General features: G+C 31.7%; 3 protein-coding genes across 13 annotated transcripts in view; 2 read left to right on the forward strand and 1 right to left on the reverse strand.

Annotated features, from left to right (window-relative positions):
• The first annotated feature begins 4,965 nt into the window (after positions 1-4,965).
• On the forward strand, positions 4,966-9,686 carry Ran (RAN, member RAS oncogene family). Of its 2 annotated transcripts, none has more exons than XM_011058436.2 (3): positions 4,966-5,244; positions 6,004-6,483; positions 7,885-9,686. In XM_011058436.2, the coding sequence occupies exons 2-3, from the start codon at positions 6,052-6,054 to the stop codon at positions 8,098-8,100; spliced, it is 648 nt and encodes a 215-aa protein (XP_011056738.1). In that variant the 5' UTR covers positions 4,966-5,244; positions 6,004-6,051; the 3' UTR covers positions 8,101-9,686. The 2 variants fall into 2 exon arrangements, with proteins under 2 accessions (XP_011056738.1, XP_011056739.1); XM_011058437.2 differs by lacking the exon at positions 4,966-5,244 and adding an exon at positions 5,330-5,871.
• A 33-nt stretch (positions 9,687-9,719) lies between these two features.
• Positions 9,720-15,283, reverse strand: LOC105147440 (elongation factor Tu, mitochondrial). 2 transcript variants are annotated; one of them, XM_087405950.1, is made up of 7 exons: positions 15,133-15,283; positions 13,765-13,973; positions 13,510-13,631; positions 11,970-12,141; positions 11,589-11,896; positions 10,842-11,503; positions 9,720-10,770 (listed from the first exon to the last, which is right to left on the reverse strand). In XM_087405950.1, exons 2-7 carry the CDS (start codon positions 13,799-13,801, stop codon positions 10,578-10,580), a joined length of 1,494 nt encoding a protein of 497 aa, XP_087262076.1. In that variant the 5' UTR covers positions 13,802-13,973; positions 15,133-15,283; the 3' UTR covers positions 9,720-10,577. The 2 variants fall into 2 exon arrangements, with proteins under 2 accessions (XP_087262076.1, XP_011056741.2); XM_011058439.2 differs by lacking the exon at positions 15,133-15,283 and having other exon boundaries at positions 13,510-13,562; positions 13,765-13,970.
• A 10-nt stretch (positions 15,284-15,293) lies between these two features.
• Syx1A (syntaxin 1A) overlaps positions 15,294-21,998 on the forward strand; it is a 56,480-nt gene continuing 49,775 nt past the window's right edge. For 5 of the 9 annotated variants that reach the window (XR_015545024.1, XR_846315.2, XM_011058441.2 and 2 more), the window contains exon 1: positions 15,295-15,499. Coding sequence is in view for 5 of the 9 variants with exons in the window: in XM_011058441.2 (XP_011056743.1) it covers positions 15,467-15,499 (33 nt within the window). In the remaining 4 variants the exon portion in view is untranslated. Of the gene's footprint in view, positions 15,500-21,998 lie in introns of all 9 variants that reach the window. The other 4 variants (XR_015545022.1, XR_015545023.1, XM_011058442.2 and 1 more) reach the window with 2 other exon arrangements.

Here is a 21,998-nt window from a genome sequence, read left to right on the forward strand (position 1 = left end):
TATAGAGTAATATTATCAACCTTTATTTAAGAATGAATTATTAACAAGAACAATGAAAATTGAGACATAATGTTGGAATATCAAAAATACCCCACGCGAATAATTACTAATTACGTTTAAAAGAACCATGCAGATAATATAGTATTGTGCCAGAGATTGTCACAAAACAAAACGTGAAATGTACGGCGGTACATTTGTTTGTCAAAATTATGTAAAATACGAATAATTGAATAAACCGTGAATATTTTTCATGCGCATTAGTAGGGTATTCGCCCGGCGAATAGCGAGGGGAGAGGTTACGCGGCGAATGGGGTGGGGGAGCTTGCCGTGCGGCGCGGTGATTGACTACGTCATCACTTCGGCATTCGCTCGGCGATCTCGGAGGGAGACGCATGTGTTTTACGAGTCGTTCCGGGTGTCGCATTAATTAATAGCGATTAGATATCTATGAACGCGAATTACATAAGATTGCTTAAAACTAAGGAGTATATTAAGGATTGAAAAGGATTATAGGTTGTATTGCATGTTTTTTCCTTTATTTCTTAGATTTATTATTCACAGCTCATGAATATTTGAAATATTTCATGTGTTCTCAGATGCACGGTAACTAATAATAAAAACGAGATTCTTATTGTTAGATGCATGCTATTATTTAGTCAAAATGTTTTATAATTTAAAATAAATTTTTGCATTTATCTTTGTTTAAAAAAAGGATGTATGACATATTATTAATCTTTATTTAATTATACATCATAAAAAAGAGCAATAAAAATTGAGATATAGTATTGGGATATCAAAATCATTTCACGTGAGTAATTATGTAAGGAAAACCACGCTAATAAGAATCTCTTTTTACTTCTTGCCTTTTGTCAGCACATTATAATTGATACGAAAAATTGATATTTAAAATTATAAAATAAACGTTAAATATGTTCCTCGGTATATCACAATATAATTATGATATCACATTAAATGACTAGCGCCGCTAAAACTAGAAATAATCGTTTTATTAATCGAAGAACATTAAAAATGGGAAGAATATATTATTTTACTTATTCGTAATATTCGTATTATTATTTCGGTAGTTAGACGGTTGGCGACCTTGTGGTGGGGATGGTACGGGGTGACACGGAGCGGCGCGTCATGTTTACGCGTAGTTACCGCGGTGGTTGACTACGTCATCACTTCGGCATTCGCTCGGCAATCTCGAAGAGAGACGTACGTGTTTTACGATTCGCTCCGGGTGTCGCATTAATTAATAGCAATTAAATATCTACGAACGCGAATTACATAAGGTTGCCTAAAATTAAGGAGTATATTAAGGATTGAAAAGGATTATAGGTTGTATTGCACGTTTTTTCCTTTATTTCTTAAATTCATTGCTCACATACACAGCTCATGAATATTTTAAATCTCAGATGGTAACTAACAATAAAAATGAGATTCTTATTGTTAGATGCATTATTCTATTTAGTCAAAATTGTTTTATAATTTAAAATAAATTTTTATATTTATCTTTATTTAAAAAAAGCATGTATGACATATTATTATATCAATCTTTATTTAATTGTAAATCACCAAAAAGAGCAATCAAAATTGAGATATAATATTGGGATGTCAAAAGCATTTCACGTGAGCAATTATGTAAGGAAAACGCTAATAAGAATCTCTTTTTACTTCTTGCCTTTTGTCAGCACATTGTAATTGATACGAAAAATTGATATTTAAAATTATAAAATAAACGTTAAATATGTTCCTCGGTATATCACAATATAATTATGATATCACATTAAATAACTAGCGCCGCTAAAACTAGAAATAATCGTTTTATTAATCGAAGAACATTAAAAATGGGAAGAATATATTATTTTACTTATTCGTAATATTCGTTTTATTTCGGCAATTAGACGGTTGGCGTGACCTTGTGTTGAGGATGGTACGGGATGGCACGGAGCGGCGCGTCATGTTTACGTTTACGCGTAGTTACTGCGCGGTCCCTTACTGAGATTCTTAGAAATAGATAATCGTGTCGCGTGCGGTTCTTTCACATTAGTTTTTAAAATCTTATCGCGAAGAATGCTAAATATAATACGAAACGTTGTACCTTAATAATTAATCATTCTAGTAATCGTATTACGTGAACATTCATAAAATACAACATTTCTTATTATATATCTAGCATTTTTTGCGATTATTATATGTTTCAAAAAGAAATGTGAAGAAGAACGGCACGCGACATGATTATTTGTCTGAACGAACGGTATCACACAAGTCATAAAAAAATAATGTTAATATGAATAATACTCTCATGCAAATAACATAATTCTTACTTTCAGAATTAATATAATTTAGTAATTTAATTATTTCTTTTTTGTTTTTGTGCACTTTCTGTTATACGATCCATTTAAAAATTAAACGTAACTCTTTGAAACTATTATTATCGATATAATAAAAGAAACATTTATTTTTTTTTTATTAAATAGCTTTTTATTAAATCACTTTATTAACTCTAATCATATTTTACAGACGTCATCTATAAATAAAAGATTCAACCCTTTTATCTGCTCTGAATTTATTTCGCAATGATAACGAATTGCAGATATGTGTTTGAATCGTTTCTAAAAGTTAACCGATTGCATAATAATTGCGTAGTGTAATATAGATAATAGCTATATATTATATTTTTCAGATTATTTACCCCTCTCACGGGTACACCTTGACGTGGTGAGGGGGCTCAGTAACCAGAGGATATTTACACGAAAAGAATGGTTTTTCTCAAATATCTAAAAATTTTCGGATATGTCTGAATGCATATATTCAGATAAATTTTTAGATATTGAGTAAAATCGTTCTCTTCGTGTAAAAATCCAACGGAGAAGCTAACGTACCCTCGTCGCCGATTTACTTGAAAATGAACGAACTGCAGCCAGTTCGTCGCGTCGCGCGTTTGCATCGGGAGTGCCGTTTAAGTTATCGGACTCAAGTTATAGTCCGCGCGCGATTATTTAGTGTATTATTCGCGAGTGTTTTGCGCGAGTGTCCTGTGCGAGAGAATGTCAACCCTATTCTGAGAGGTGGAGGAGATCTGGGAGAGACATCAGGCACCGGCAGATCAAACTTGCGGTAAATATTATTTTTTTCTTGTGTAAAATTAATCATTTTTTATTGTTTTTAAATCATTTTATTTGACAATGATTTGAAATTGATTATTTGTTCATTATTAAATAAAATGATATATATATATATATATATATATATATATATATATATATTTGAATAATTATATATTCTCTTAATTATATAAAACAATTCTATAAAATAATTCTATAAAATATAATATTTCTATTATAAAATAATTATGTATTCTCTAAAGTAATTATATATTTTTTCTAAAATAATTACATACTTTTTTTAAAGATATTAGCAAAAATAAATTTGTATAAAATATTAAAGTACTTTTTAAGTAACTCTTCTTTTATTTAATTTAGATAAAAGGAGAGTTATTTAAAATTTAAATAAAATAATTATATATATTCTCTAAAATAATTATATAATTATATATTCTCTAAAGATCTTAGCAAAAATAAATTTGTAAATAAAATTTTAAAATAATTTTTAAGTAAGTCTCCTTTTATTTAAATTAGATAATGCAATAAAGAATAATAAAAAGTTATTGCAATTTCATTAACGAAATACAATAAAATAATTAGACATAAAAATAAAAAAATGAATAAAAGATAAATTAAAGATACACTTATCTACAAAAACGGACTACTAAATTTATTAGTAAATTTATTAGTCGTTTGTTTTATGAATGAGTATACTTATAAAGAAAAGAGGACCGCCGATAAAATTGGCGGGAGTGGTGGAAGACTTTTATTGCTCGTTTGTGCTAAATTATACTTTAAATGGACAATATATGTTTAGAAAGGATTTATTAAAAGTCTCTATAATTGCTAGTTATTATAGAGACTTTGACGCATACTAATAATTATAATCGGCACGCTTCTGTCCTGAGGATTTAATACAGAGACAAATTACATCTACTCTCAACGATATGATTTTATCGATAGTGTTAGAAAATGTATGTAATCACGTAATTTCCAAAATGAAAATGGATGTACGGACGATTTGTAATAGGAAAAAGGCCGGCATGGTCTTTCTCAGATTTTTCTCTGGTTTAAATTCTCAGTGGAAACTAGGCCACTGCTGCGGAATTTTGTGTACAGCAGCCCTAAAGAGCTCCGCACAATAAAAGGATTAGCGAACAGAGAACTGAGAATAAGAATTTCAACCTATCAAAAATCGTATATTGTGGAATACACAGTTTCTGATAGGTTGAAATTCTTTTTCTCTGTTCTCTGTTCCTTTTATTGTGCGGAAATTTGACCGATGGTTTTTAAATATCTCGTCGGATAAGTTCAAGCCGGCAAAGCGGCTATCTTCTCGGCTACCACCAATTTATATCAACTGTCGATAATATCAACGCTCTTCATTTATCTTCGAGCTCTTTTAAGTTTTATAGTAACAATTAATTAAAAATTTACTCAGAGTTATTAACAGTCTTTAATAATAACTCATCGGTGTCGAAATTAAGTGATTGTTTCATGTCTAGACTCTAAAGCCTAATCTATAATGGTTCTTTGCTTTCTATTCTATATTTTTTATCTCGTGCGTTTTCCTTCTTTGCGTCCATTTTATCGACAATCGCATTTCAGTATTTCTTGACTTCTGAAGTTCTTCAACTTTTATCTAGGTCATAGAAAATAAAAAACTAAATAAAAGACGAAAAGGCAAGAAATAAAAAGTGATAAAAAGTAAGAAATAGGAAACAAAGAGTACATTTCTGTAGTTTAGGCTTAATTATTAGAGAGTTTCTGACGTTTTGTGTGCATTGGAGTCGGTGGTCGAAGCAACCGCATAGTTCGCTAAATACAGATGTCACTGACTGCGCGCATTTCCGCGTTTCCTGCAGCTCGAGCTGACCAAACCTGCGTCAGTCGAGAGTGAAATCGTGCAGTTCGTTAAAGTTGCCACGTGCTGTCGGAAGAAATTGTACACGTGAAAAATCGAGTTTGATTTTTTCCCGTTGATCTCGATCCTTCAAGCGAGCGTCCTTACGCCCCTTCAATTTGACGAATCAGTAAGGTGACATCGCCTCCATTCGACCACGGTAGGCACGGTATACGTTGAGTTGACCGCCCAGAGGAGCGCCATAGTGAGCCATAACGACTGTGCAGCACGGTAAGTGTTACCGTTCATTTTCACGTACATCATCGCGTACCCGGGAAATTTCGCGCCGTCTGACCTCTACGCAAGTAATAGTGACGAAGCGACGTTGTTGCGATTGTCACGCGCGGAAAAGTTGTGTCGCGAAAAGCCGATCGTTGAAAGAAATCGCGAGGGAAAATTCTGAACAATACCACAATACGCCGGGCGCCATTCCCCGCCGGCGCGGTGGTAAGGCAACCCCCTCGGTCTCTCTCTGATTAGACCGGTCTTCGATCCAAAAAAGCCTTTTTGCTCTGATTCTTTCCGTCATCGATCATCGCGCGCTAAATACTCGTTGAGCATCGTTATTGCGTAAATCCCCGATAGTCGCATAACCGGATTTTCCATAGTCTCTTTTCAAACGCGAGAATCACGAATTTTCTCGACACGTCTCTGGTCTCTCTCTCTCTCTCTCCCCCTCTCCCTCTCCTCCTCCTCCCTCCCTCCCTCCCCCTCTCGGACTGCATCCCAATCGATCTCTCAAGCGTTCCCGTAGAAGAGCGGCTGCTCAGAGTCTTTGCGCATAAAGTCTTTGCCGCGTGCATACTGCTGTGCTCGTGTTTTTTTTTAACTCGTTTAAACACGACCATCAGACTAGGGGTGCGTTCCTTTTTCATGCCAACACGTTACAAGTATCAGTTTATAGTTTATGTTTGTCTATCAAATATTAAACAAAGAAAATTGGAAGCAAACATATTCTAAATCTATCTAATGTAGTTTCTCGCATTGCAGAGTTGTGTCCCTGATTTTGAGCGAATCCACGAAAAATTAACCATCAAAATGGCAAATGAACCTGATATGCCCACCTTCAAGTGCGTACTGGTCGGCGATGGTGGTACTGGCAAGACCACCTTCGTCAAACGACATTTGACGGGTGAATTTGAGAAGAAGTATGTTGCCACTCTAGGAGTCGAAGTCCATCCGTTGATCTTTCACACCAATCGTGGACCGATCCGCTTCAATGTCTGGGATACGGCTGGTCAAGAGAAATTTGGTGGCCTTCGCGATGGCTACTACATTCAGGGTCAGTGTGCTGTTATCATGTTTGATGTTACATCCAGGGTAACGTACAAAAATGTACCGAACTGGCATAGGGATCTGGTTCGTGTTTGTGAAAACATACCAATTGTCCTTTGTGGTAATAAAGTTGACATCAAGGATAGAAAAGTCAAGGCTAAGAGCATTGTATTTCATAGGAAGAAGAACCTCCAGGTATTTTTACATGCAAATAACATTATTAACTGTATATCTATTTTTCTTGTACATCCTTAAAATTTTTTTCATCCTTTTATTAATCTTTTAATGATGATTCAATGGTCTGATGGTAAAGTGAAGACATCATACTGTCCCTCTAATCTGAAAATTTTATTAATTTAGTATTCTATAGGGTGCCTTAGGATTTAACGAACAAACTACTGGAACATAGTTTATAAGTGGAAATAAGAAAAAAAATGTAATATATAATTTGGCTAGAAATATTTTATTATAAAGTTATAAGCAAATATTAAAATGAGTTTCCATTGTACAGAATATGAAAATGTATATTTTGTCTATGGAAAACTCGAATATATTTATCTTGTATTCTTATCATATTTACTATCTTTAAAGGAGCACCTAGGTGCATAAAAACAAAAATTTATGAATTTTTTGCGAAAAAAACGAAATAAGATAGAGAAGTCATATTTGTTCCATTATAAAGATTATATTTTTTATATTTTATGCTTGAATTTTATTAAAATCGCTATTCATTTTTTTCCAAATCATATTTTGAAAAAATTTGTGATGATCACTGCTGCTCCTATAAAAAAAACTTGTCCAAAAACAATGCTACAAGTTGAAACATAGATGTACTTTTTTCTTAACATAATCGGTTTTTAAAATATTATATTTGAGTAAAATGGTAGTTGGTCAAATATACACAATATTTTATTTTAATAAATGGCTATGGAAGATAATAGGTCTATGTTTCAACTTTTGAAACTCGTGGCACTGCTTTCAGTTTTTTGTTTTTTTTTTTGGGAGCAGTGGTCACCACAAAATCCATTTTTTCAAAATATGACCTAAAGATATTAAATAACGACATTTTTTAATTATTTTTAATAAATTTTAAATGTGGAACAAACAACTTCCCTATTTTTTTCCACAAAAAATTTGTAAAAGGAGCATTTATACTGGCTATAATTGTAAGAAAGGGATACTTGATTGTGTGTGTGTGTGTGTGTGTGTGAGAGAGAGAGAGATTAATCAATTATTGCAAATTACGGCATACGGTTACAGCCAGTATAAATTCTATAGATTTCATTTTAACGCGTCTAGGTATATATATTCCCTTAAACATAGTATACACGACGTGATACACATGAAATAAACACGACCTTTCCAATACGAAATGTACACTTTTCTATTATACATAATGGAAAATCCATTGTTTTCTATTTCATATTTCGTTTCAATATTTGTTTATGACTTTGCATTAAAGCATTTCTAGCAAAATTTCATATAACATTTTTTTTTTTAATTTCCACTTGTAAAATGTTTCTGTAGGTTGTCTGTTAAATCCTGAGACACTATAATTTTACAAGGAGTATAAAATATATAATCTTTATGTTACAGTACTACGATATCAGTGCAAAAAGTAATTACAACTTTGAGAAACCTTTCCTATGGTTAGCGCGCAAGTTGATCGGAGATCCAAACCTCGAATTCGTCGCTATGCCTGCGCTGCTGCCTCCGGAAGTCACTATGGATCCACAATGGCAGCAACAAATTGAGAAAGATCTTAAAGAAGCTCAAGAAACAGCATTACCAGAGGATGATGAAGATCTTTAGTTTATTTAATACATTGGGGATGGTCTTTACAGAGAGTAAGGCCTATTATGCGGGTGCTCCGTGGTCGTATCGCGCACTCGTACATCTTCATAGAAGTCGAAGATTCTTTCTTTAAGAAAAATATAATTTACATGCAATATTTAGTTCGATGCTTTATGCTGGGCACCCAACTTCTGTGAATTTGCATGTTACATGTATAGCCTTAAAGACGGGTCGCTTAAATACGTTGTAATACGGAATGCGCAACATGTGTGTGATTGTGTATGCGATGTGCACTTGAATGTCTAGATTTTATAAAATTCTTATGTAATAATGGTGATATATTATCACGTAAATTAGAAACAGAATAAAGTAATGGTGAAACTGCGGAAATGACTTGTGATACGAATTCATAGAACCCAGCTGACTGAAGCTGATACAACGTAATATGAAACAACCAAAAAAGAATTCATTACATTTTCAGATTCGCTCGTTTGTATAGATGTGCGTGCGTGCGTGCGTGTGTATGTACATATATACATAAGAAATGGAATTGTGTAAGGTGTGCTGTATATTAAACACACAATCACGCTAACCCACTTTAAGGCATATAAAAAGTAACATCATCTGTTTTTTATTTTTGTTTAATTTTCATACTTTCCTAACACAAAGTATAAGATAAAAACTGCCAATTCTGAAACGGATAAAATTGTGAGCGAAACTGCTGTCAGGTTCAAATGTAGCAAATAGAACTGTACTGATACTAAATGCGTCTTCTTGCAAATCCAGGTACATTTTCTGTAGCTATTGGCTAATCGGTCAATCGCTAAGGAAGAGAGAGACGCTCGGTGCAAGTCACTTCAATCTCGCTATGATAGAACAAGATAACACGTTTGCTCTCGATTGAACGCAAATATAGTAGATCAGTATGCAGTGATTAATTTACGAGAAAGAATCTTGCGATATTTACAAAATTAATATTAGAAGTCACTGTTTATATACTTAAGTATGGACAGCAAAATAAAACTGGACTGAAGTATCATTAAAAAAAACTAACTTATGCCATATATACACTTTCTTGATGAAACTGCTTAAGAAACTTACTAGTGTGTAAATTGAAAGGTACGAATGTTGAGAGAGCGACCATCTTTCGTGAGTAAGCATCTCCTGTGGTGTCTTCTATTTTAATAGAAAGAATGTTTCGAGATTGAAGTGAAACAGATTCGTAACCTGTTGCGTCTGTCCCGTTTCGACAAGGACTGTTTGCTATTTTTATAAGCAAAAGATGTATGTATGATTTGTTCAACTTAAATTATACGAATTGTTTTTTTTTCTACACAAGGAAATCCGTTCTGTGTTAGGAGTGTGAAATTGTTAATCTTTCCCTTTGAAATCCATTCTCATTAATCGAGAAATCTGATAGAAAAAATACATGTAAATTACACCGCTAAATATCTAACATAGAAAGGAACTGGGAATAATACATTGCAACATGTATATTTAATTCTTGTATACTTCTATAGTGTTTCATTGTTCTGCTTGAAGCAGATTGTATCACGCTGATGTATGAACTTTAATAAATTATCAAACTGTTTTTGAAGCTACAACGCCTTCAGATTCATATTAATTCGTGTAATCCATTTTTACTAATTTAATGGTTTGTTTATTTAAAACTTGTACAATACATCTATCTATGCATACATGAAAAAAATGAATAAGGAATGAAAGCAATACTCTATAAACACACACAGAATGGCCCACGTAAAGTGTTACAAGCTATTATCTCTGAAAGTATATGTCTAATGAAAAATATGCTCAGACAAAAGTTTTATGACTTTGAGGAGGACATAAGATGGAACCATTGGTTTGACTTTAGGTGGCCTTGTCAAAGTCAAGGTAAAGTAACTTTAAAATTTTTAAATAGAACATTTTTATTATAAGACTTGAAAGTTACAATATTGCTAGCATTAACATTACCTAACGACTTGAAAAATACTTCATGAAAAAAATATTTTATTATAATGTTTTGAAAAACTCTTGAAGTGTGCTACAAGAATATGTAATAAAAAGTGGGGAATTTAATTTAAAAAATTAAAATTAATCTTGCCCTAACTTTGCCAATATCAAACCAATAGTTCCATTTTATGTCCCCCTCGAAGTTAAAAATTTTTGTCTGAACATATTTTTCATTTGATACTTTTAGAGATAATAGCTTGTAACACTTACAAAGGCCATCCTGTGTGTGTGTATACACATATACACACACATATATATATATCTCAATAACTGAATTGATACTTGTTCTTCGTTAATGAATAAAATTATACAATTTACAATATAGCGAAATGCGTTCTTTAAATACGTAAATTATGTATTCATTATTATATTCTATGATGGTCGTATCTTGTGTATCTTATCAAACTTTCACTAAGCTGATTTATATTTTGTTTATTACACAGCATAATTCTGCTTTATTTTGTAACAAATATTTATTGAGTCTAATTTCGTTTCGCTTTTTTATCCTTTTTCAGTATCGCCTTTTTGCCCTCGAGAAGATCTTGTCGCTCCGAGTCGGTAAGTGATTTCAGAGTGTTAGTGATTACACCAGTTCCTAGAGTTACCGTTCCATCTCGTAATGTAAAACGTTGTCCCTTCTCCAATACCATTGGTCTTATCAACTTTAGTACGAGTCTGCAGTAAAAACAGTGAGTATTAAAAAATGAACGTAGAAAATAATAAAATTCTTGAAAAACAAATCTTACGTGCTATCTTCTCCTGGCATAGCTAAATCCTTTCCCACTATCGAACATTGCGCTGCAACGTCCCACGTTCTACAAAACATCTGTAATTGTATCATATTCGCAATCGGTTTTTTCCTACCACCTTCTTGTTTACTCAACAGGTATACTTGTGCTTCTATGTGATCATACGCCTTCATAGAGCCAGGTTTACACATTATCATGCCTCTTTTTATTTCGTCTCTCTTTAAACCTTTCACTAGAGCGCCAAGTTGATCCCCGGCATGGGCTTCCTCTAATATTTGATGGAACATTTCTACACCTGCGACTATGCTTTTGAAAACTTTATTATAACCAATAAACTCGCAATCCGTCCCCTTCTTCAGTTTACCACGCTCTAGTCTACCAGTAACCACAGTACCTCTACCAGGAATAGAATATACATTCTCTACTGGAAGTAAGAAGGGTTTATCCAGTTCTCTCATTGGAGTTGGGATATTTTTATCTACTGTTTCTAACAACTGCAGAACAGTCTGTGAACCTATTTCAGGGTTTTTTCCTTCAAGTGCGCAAAGCGCACTACCTTTTACTATTGGAATATTATCGCCGTCGTAACCCATTTCAGAAAACAATTCTCGTACTTCCATTTCTACTAATTCTACCATTTCTGAATCAGCAGCATCGACCTTGAAAATATTGAATAAAATTTTAATACGTTTATTATTTGACCCTTGCTGCTTTCGCTTATATTATATTAATAAAAATAAACACCTTGTTAATAAACACAACAATATGCTTGATGCCAATTTGTTTAGCAAGAAGCAAATGCTCTCTAGTTTGTGGCATTGTACCATCCGTAGCAGCGACGACCAGTATAGCGCCATCCATTTGAGCAGTTCCTGTTATCATATTTTTTATGTAATCGGCATGACCTGGACAATCTGTGTGTCCATAATGACGATCTTCTGTTTGATATTCAACATGTGCAACATTAATGGTAATGCCACGAGCCTTTTCTTCAGGAGCATTATCGATCTCACTATATCCTTTAGCTTTTGCTAATTGCTTCTCAGACAAGACTATTTATAAGTTTCTGTTAGTTTATGCTTTCATTTATGCAGATAATTATCTTATAAATAAATAAATAAATACCTTTGGTAATAGCTGCTGTTAGAGTAGTTTTGCCATGATCTACATGACCTATAGTGCCTATATTGCAATGTGGTTTATCGCGGTTAAATACCTTCTTTTCTGTATATACAGCATAGAATCTCTGACTAGTAACAGTTGGAAGGATTAGCCGATTCTTCAATTGATGACATTGCTAAAAAGTATATGATATAAAATTAAATCTATTTAGCAAGAAATTATATCATTTTTATAATACCGAGACAATAACCGCTCTCTTTTCGATATATAGATATATATATTGCCAATACTAAAATCTATAGTTCACATTACAATACATTTTCATACTGGCAGCATATATCAAAAAATGACTAATATATGAACGTATTTATGTTAAAGACAGTAAATTAATGAAATATAAAAATAAAAAAAATTAAAATCAAACTATATATAGAGTGATGCATTTAAAGTTACAAATATTATCCCTGAAAGTATGCATTGAATTAAAAATATCAAATTCAAACAAAAATTGAATGATTTTAAGGGGGACTAATAATGATAAAACAAAAGAAATCAATTTTTCGAAGTTGAAAAATCACTATATTATACAAAAGTATTAAGGTAAATATTAAAAAATTAATTACAAGAACTTGTACTTTATTCTAGCACATAAAATATTAAATATCTTGTATATAATACATACTAATTTTTTGATAAATTAATGCTAACATACCTTAATACCTTTATGCACAGAACAATGAAATAAATTAATTGATGTAAATACAGCTGCTTTTCAAAAATGATATGTAGTTACACAACTTGTAACTTTAAGGGCCCATATGCCCCACTCCATATTTTAACATGTAATGTAAACATCGTGATTTTTATAAAATTAATATTGATCAAAGCAGCGCTCATTTATAAATTTTCATAAACAATTCATAATTTAAAAACTAATGTGTAAAAAGTTCTTAAGCTGATTCTACAATGAGTTGGTAGTCCTAAATCTTATGATGGTTTCACAATAGTAATAAACTATTAGTAATAAATCAGAACTCAGATGCTAGAAATTGACCAATTATAGCCGAGTATAAGAAAAATAATTGATTGATTTTGATTTCTAGCTTTTGACTTCTGATTTATTATTAATGACTTATTATAATTGTGCGATTGTTGTACCACAAATTTTTCAAGGTTGTTGATTGGCTATGGGAGATCTAGAATTTCACTATCCTGTACACATTTGTATATGACAAAACACATAAATGAAATAGTACTCTACCAATTAAGACTACCAATTTTCTTAAGACTAAAATTCAACTTTTTTCCTTTCTATTAGTTGAGCTAAACAATTTGTTTTATAATTCGTAGATGCTAAAAATCATGGTCACCTATTTAGATTAAGACTGTTTAATATTTAAGATTTCCGACTACCAACTTATTGTAGAATCAACATTATAAAAGAGAAGAAGAAATAGTATCAGCATTATGCGATTATTGAGAATCACCATTGTTGACCACAAATCTAGAATTAAGAGATTGTTCATGATAACCATCCACTTACACATTTTAGCAATTGCTTTGTGAAGATAATTTGTTTGAGAGTCTGTTTTAACACTGAAACAGAAAGATTTGCGTGATGAAAAACAAGCATTTTGTTACTATCCGCACTTAACCTTATCTCTCCTGCAATGGCAATTATGTATAACCGGTTTAAACATATTTCGATAGAAAAATGCTAAAACGATCGGCGAAAATTCGCCTTAAAATTCTGTTGCTATCGTGAACATGTCTTGTATATTAGGTATTTTGCACTTACCGGGATTAAACATCGCCCTTGAAGAAATAAGCACCATGTTTTTTTGCGTGTAGTTAGAAGTACTAGAAAGTAGAGAACGTGTTAAAGCAGGGTGATGAGTAACTAGTACCAACTGAGACGCTAAAAATTGTCCGATACGGCCCAATGCTTTCAACCATTTCCAATGTGAAGAGAGGACAGTGTTGTTGGCCAAAGACTTTGGATAATACCTAGATATTTATCGCCAATTTAATAATTAGGGAATTTAAAGATATTACGAATCAAATGTTTCTAATCATCACGTTCTTTGGCTTTTTTGTTTTTTAAATTACTTTATTTATTTGAAATATAAAAGAGTGTAATGTAGAGTTAATTAAATATTAAAATCTCATTTTATTTTTAAATGATTTAACAGCTAAACAAAATATTTATTTTTGTATATATCATACAACAAATAACGATTTATGAAAACGTTTTGACATTTTAGAAGAATAATTTATCTCATTTATGAACATTTAGTATAATTATATATATATATATATATATATATATATATATATATAGAGAGAGAGAGAGAGAGAGAGAGAGAGAGAGAGAAAGTAAAGTGTTAATTAATATATAAGATTTATATTATATATTATGTATAACATTTTTTTATTCAGATTTAATTAAATTTTGAATTTAAGTTACAGAATATAGATAAAGTATTTGTTCACTAACAAAATATAATTTATTTTAATATTTATATTTTATATATATATATTATATGTTAAGAGTTAAAATATTATTAAAAAATGACAACAGAAGATAAATAACCGCATTCGGAAAAATACACGTGAGTTTACACATTTATAAACGATTTAACATCTTTTAATTTAATTTAAAGTAAATTTTTATTTTAATTGATACTACTTTATATATATATATATATATGTCAACAGTCACAAAATGTTAATGTTAATTCAGTGAATATGTATATACTTACTGTAGTTTGCTGTAGTCAATGTATACATTTACGTATAGTTACTTACAATTACGTATATATAATTACAATTTTATTAATACAATTTTATTATTAATTATTCACTTATCTCAACACATTTAATTTAAACGACTTAATAAAATTCGTCTATTTGTTATCTAAAATAAACGTTGCAACAAACAATTTACGTATTATTGACAATAATACTATATAAATTTTTTATAACGTTTACAATCATAATCAATAGTAAATTGATTAAGAAAAATTGTATATATATTATACTTAACTTAAGTATGATAATAATGTGTATTTATATATATTACAAGATAGAAAAATATGGGCATATTGGCGCCTATCGCAGACGTAATGATTATAAATACAGATTGAGGATTCATATATTCTCATACCCGTCCCTGTTTCTCTCGTTGTTCGCTTCTCAAGATGATGGCGTTTGACGGCGTTCGCGGGGCGCCGCGCCGCGGCATCCGTACTTGTGAGACGAAGTTGACGTCATCAGCGCGTGCGCGCCGCGTTGGGACGGCACTGCAGAAGCAGGCGAGTTCGCGAATGTATCGATTTTACGATCGTGCCTCTCTCACGGTGCCAGTGCGTCCGTCGTTTCCTTTAGTTTTTTAGTGGACGTACACGTTGTACATGGATAAAACCGTGAATGGGATTACCCGCTAGACACGTCGCTCCGTACACCGCCCGCTGACTCGCAACTCCTCGTCATCCTTCACCATGACCAAGGATAGATTAGCAGCCCTCGTCGCGGTGAGTGACTACTCTTGCTAGTTCGTCGCTCTTCCTCTCTCTCTCTTTCTCTTTTTTTCTTTCTTTTTCCCACTCCTTGTACACGATACTCGGAGCTGCACCATCGACATACGTATGTATCATCGTCGTCATCGTCATTGTCGTCGTCGTCGTCATCGTCGTCGTCTCCGTCGTCGTCTTCGTCGTCTTCGTCGTCTTCGTCGTCGTCGTCGTCATACACGCGTGACTCACGCCCTACGACTCGACCATAAAGATAGTGTCACTCACTCGGCAACACGGACTCGTCGCGAGTCCAAGCAGTCGCCAAGAATCGTCGAGGAGACACAACCGGTGGATGACAGGCGTTCAACCGCTCGCCCATGCTCACCTCGGCCCACCTCGACGATCCGAGCTGACAGGTGTTCGTACTCGGAATGACCATCGGTCATTACATCGCGATGCTAGTGTTCATTGTCGTCGCGGACCACCAAGCCGGTGGGTCCATGGCGACTATGGCCGACCTTGTCATTTATTGCAGACACACCGATGAATGGAGAATATATTCTCATTGCCATATCGTGAGATCGGTGTCTGCCTCGACGAAGGTCGCTCCCGATGTTGTTTGGCAGGATGACGTCTACGTTCATTCACACCACGATCGGTATGGGATGCACCAACCTTCCGGAAGTTAACTGGATCACTTTTTATTAATGTCATCATTTCATTAAAATAGAGCGAGTGATCAGCTTTATGAACACACCTTGTTTCACAGAGTTTCACTTTTTAAGAAGCTCGTATATGTTTGTAGTGTCGGAAGTTGTATTCATTGAGTTGACGGTCGGTTTAAATCTCCGCTAATCGCATGCTTATATCGAGGAGGTTTCCCAATGGTCTTTCAACGAAAACTGCATTATTCCAATACAACATGCTCCGAAATGAGGAAACTTTCTTGTATCGGGATACTTTTGACAATTATTTATCATACCATGTCGTAGAACAGAAATGAAAAATTACTTGTGGACGAAAAATTCGTGTTTGTTATTTGTCAGCTTCAATAGATTAACGCAACGAATATTCCGAGCTGAAACGAATGTCGCGCTGTATGAAAAGATTAATCGTGACTACGCACGATGCCATAGTACAATGCAGCGAAATTCGTCACATAAATGCGGCGCGATTGCACTTGTCGAATATTCGAGTGCATTGTGTGGAGCCGGCTTCGAAATTCGCCAAGATTCACGCTTTAATTGATAACGCTATCATTGTTACGTCAACTTGTCAATGATATTGTTGATGACGTGACGAATACGCTGTTCACTTCTTCGGATTTTTCGAAAGCATATCGATTGAATCAAAATACGAATCCGCCGATATCGGATAAAGATATTCATGCAACATTATTAATATCACTGATGAATGAATGGTAATGAATAGTGACAAAAAATAAAATGTATGATATTCTTTGTTGGAAATCTTGAAGAGATTATTTTTGTCGAATCGTTAGAATTCTATGTTACATACATATATTATACATATAAATAATTATATTATGTTATAAAATATATTTAAAATATTGTCCATGGTTTTTTTCATTATCACTATACAATTTTTCTTGTAAGACTTTTACAAGTTATATCTAGATAAATATATCTACATATGATACTGTATAAATATGTATGTATAAATATTATATCTCTGAAGAAACAGTAGAATTTTTTAATTATTTGTTAACAGTTTTATGTGGTATAGTTTATTACGTGGTATTGTAATAATGATAAGTAACGAGAGAGTGGAAATTATTTGACCGATTTCTTTTTCGTTATGTATTCTCAGTTACAATACGTTTAATAATTTTCCAAATTGAGGATGTATGATACGCATCGAATATCATGCTAGCTGATGACTCATTAATCGGTATTCGGTGAAAAACACATAGGTGTGGGCGTAAAGTCAGACCGACACGATGTGACGTTATCCAGTGAATTCTCTTGATTCTGTTATTGGCTATTGTTATCGTATTGTCACCGTATTAATAATATTAATTGTTTGAATTTTTCTCTTAAAAGTACTATCCAAAATTGATATAGATCAAATCTATATTTCGGTATTTAGAAGTAGCTTCTTTTACAATTGAATATAATAGGAACACAATGCGTTGCAGTTTGAAATTTTTTACAAGTAACAATTGTGATGCTTTTTTTACATCATTTGGTTCTTTATAGAAGATGCTTGACATACAAATATATGTTTATAGGATATAATTTAATTAGTATTTAATTTAAAAGTAATTATGTGTAATGCAAAGTAATTATAATGTAATACATCATGGAAGTGCGATGAAGTGAATTAAGTACAAAAATAACGAATACCAACATTTTTAAACTTTCATGTTATATTATTTTTTATTATCATATTATCTTATTTTTCAAATTCAGATTGATCTGAATGGAATGTCCATTCTCTCATCTGTAGATTATTCTCCTCCTTACATTATCTGCTTTTATCTGCTTTTATCTTCACTGAGAAAAAATATTTGGTATTTGTGACTATAATTGCATCATTAAAAAATCGTGATTAGAAGATCCATTATTTTTTTTTATTACTGCTATAATGTTAATAATAATAACTTTACATGTATAGTTCTCTCAAATATGGAAAAATTGTACTATAAATTATGATAATTTCAACTATTAATATAGTAAAATATTAAGATATGATTTTTTTATTATTTTTATATCGTAAATGCAATAATTATAGAATATAATTTTCTTGACATTCGCTAATTATTTATATGGTAATAATAACTAGACGATAATGGTAAAGAAAAGCTAAAGAAATAAGTATTTTTAAATGGTGTATAAATGTATATTAAGTGTACATTTGATTATATTTTTAATTAAAAATTTACTATTTATATTGTAAAAATTCACTAAAGTCGCCCATCCACGAGCAGTACACGGCTTTCTCACCAGAGGGACGCAACACAACGAAGTTCAATTTCTCCTAAGAAGAAAACCACTTGGCATATAATAAAAGGCGCAGTATTGAATTCAAATTTCGGAGACAAAAATAAATGAGAGATATATATCTCAGTACAGTTTTCGGTTCTATACAAAAATTCAGTAACTTTATTCCTGATTATCTATACATACAGTTATTTATACGTATAGAAATCTGACATGAATTTAGAAAATATAATAATATTAATCATTTGTAACAAATGCTTAATATTATACTATATTTTTTGTTAATTCATACTAAAGATAACAACTTTATGATAAAATCAATCAAATGAATCAAGAGCATAAAAACTGAATATATATTCTGTGCGTAAACAAATTTATACCTCTTATTCTACATTAATAATAAACGTTTCGATCTTGTAATTAGGTCATCTTCAGTATTACAAAATTAAATAGGGATACGTATATATGATGTTATATGCCAAACTTTTTCTAACTATATTAATTTTACATTGATACCGCTCGCATATTATATGCTCTCATAGTTGATCCTCTGAGAAACAATTTGACCACTGAGTGGTATGCAAATAGCATCAATGTAAGATTAATGTAATTAGAAAAACTTTGGCAATATAACATTATATATGCGTAACTCTATTTTATTTTATAATACTGAAGATGACCTAATTATACCGTTTATTAATATAGAATAAGAGATATAGATTTCTTTACGCACAAAATATCCAGCGTTAACTTTCATGTTTCTGATTCATTTGTTTGATTTTTATTTCATATGATTTATTTATTATTTTTATATAATAATACATAGTTGAGGCGCTATTTGTCTTCAAATTTCTAGTTGCTGATATGACTTTTCTCTGAGTGTAGATGTGATTATACTTACTTAAAGGATAGAATATCATCATTAATATGACTACAGTTTATTATAAACCGTAAATCACTATATGTAGGTATATGGTCCTTGTACTTTGAATAATATTTGTTATCACAACATTTTATATAATATATAGTATAATTTGCTATATGCAAATCCTGTTTATGTGTAAGATAACCATGCAATATAGTTACACGAATGCATATTATAGTTGTGATGATCATAATTTAATGTTGAAGCATCTATAATGTGTATGGTTAAAACAATTACAAATTTATAGTTGCCTCTAAAAATGACTATAAAATATAATTAAATTGTGGTACTTGCAACTATTTTTTTTTCTCAGTGTTGTATTTATCTTTTTCTCATTTTTTAGCAATATAAATAATCTCTAAATATTTCAACGTAAAAATTTCATACGAATTGTATTTTAATGCAAAAAATTGATATCTGCATTGCACGACTGTTATTATATATCATCGGCGACGTTTCGTCGCTATTCTGCGTAAGAAATGTAAAAAATTCAAGCCTTTTCTATAAATAAAAGATTCCTTTATGAGGAGATGTGGTGAATATACATATCGCGAGAAATTTTTCCACGCATAGTATGAGATAATTCTTTCTCGAAAATGATGACGAATTTTAATTACAATTGTCACGTCATTAATTTGTTCTAGAATGTATTTAATAATCTTTTATGTTCGTTGTCAAGGTTTCTATTAACCAATATATGTGTATTATGTAGGTTGCACCTATCAAATTTTTAAATAACAATTCATTCTTATTTGACTCGACAGCACGCATTTACTCTTTCGATAATTTCACTCGTGAAGGTTACCTCTACTATAAGCTTACAGTTTACATAGCGACTCGAGTGTTAATCGCCTCAAATCACTTCACATCTTTGCTATGTGTTCTTTGCTACGTTCGAAAGAATGTAGTGCGTTATTTGTGTTGTTTAAAAATCGATGCTATTGGAGAAAAATATGGGCTTTATCGATTGGTCCACGATATCACGAAACGTTGTATATGATCTGTATGTAGGATGTTATCATATAGATAACTCTCCCTTTTTATCTTGTAAATTAACAGAGATAGATCTAATAAATATAATATCAAATATTAATGGCTTTAACTAAACTTTATTGTAAGCGCGGTACTGAAAAAAATTATTTATGTTGGAGAACTGAGGGATGTATAACTTTTGTACGATAAAGTAAATATTTCGATATAATAAAAGTTGTAGCGTCCGTTTTAATGAGTATATATATAATATCATTATAGCGATATAACAAAATTATTTTACAAATTAAGCAAGTTATTTTGATTTAAAGTTTGGTGGGCAACTACTATACCTTTTCAGTTTCGGCCCTGCGATGTGGCCGACTCTCGCATTGATGATTGACATATAACATGTTTTTATCTGATCATGTCAATCGTTAGTATGGAGAATCGGAAGTTAATATCACCGCAGGGCCGAAACTGAAAAGGTAGTAGTTGCCCGTCAAACTTTAAACCGAAATAACTTGTATAATTTGTAAAATAATTTTGTAAAATAATATCATACACGTTGTACTCATTAGAACAGACACTACAATTTTTATTATATCCAAATATTTATCGTGCAAAAATTATATCCCTCCGTTTTCTAATATAAATAATTTTTTTCAGTAATTACTGTGCTTACAATACAATTATATATGTTATTTGTACGTTTTTGTCGTATGACAAATGTGTGTAGGACAGAAGAGAGGTCTTCGGATCTCTTTATCTTACAGCCAATCAACAGACTTGAAAAATTTGTTGTACAACAAAAACGCATAAATGAAATAACATCCTAATTTGATATTATATTTATTAAATCTATTATTTTGTATATAAAATTCCATGTTCAATGGAATCCCGAAAATATATATTGCATGTGAAATTATTTAATCTGTTATTTTTCATATGCTGCAATATTATATAATTATGCTAAGTCAGAAAAAATCTAGCATAATTATATAATTTAAACAATTTTTTTTTCAATGTAGCACTATACAATCCAAAAAAGAATAAGCAAATCGCTAAACTAGGATAACTAACCTGGTCTGAATTTCAGTCTTATCACAACACAAATCGAAATGAGAACGCTGCTCGATGAAAATTACGTTGTGATAGCATCTAAATATGTATATATAATCCTGAATACACATAACTGCAAAAAAATTTACAATGAAATGTTAAAATTATATTAATTTTTAGTGAGCGTTTGTGGAAAATCCGAGTTATGAAATTCCAAATTATATTAATAAAATTTATCTTGAATTATCAGGAAATGTTACATAAATGAAATTTTGGTTATTGAAAAATGTAGATTGGCAATTAAATACTTTTTGTAATTAAACTTGCTTGAAAATTGGCTGGAAACCGTCGATAAATATGAAACTGTGGTGTTATAGATATATGGACAAGGTATATTTTACTAGAGAAAATGTTTACGTTGTTACGAATAAATACAGCTCATGTTTATATCTATAGCATTGAAATCATTAATTTTTACCAGAATTACGCCGGTTTCAATCATCGCTGATGCATGTAAAAACGCATAATGATTTAGTTCGGTCGCGCTAAACTTTGTTGGATATCATCATTATTTTGTTCAACGTTGGTGTATCATCAT

This window comes from Acromyrmex echinatior, chromosome 4, assembly GCF_024713525.1.
Source record: "Acromyrmex echinatior isolate Ae372 chromosome 4, ASM2471352v2, whole genome shotgun sequence".
NCBI lineage: Eukaryota > Metazoa > Arthropoda > Insecta > Hymenoptera > Formicidae > Acromyrmex > Acromyrmex echinatior.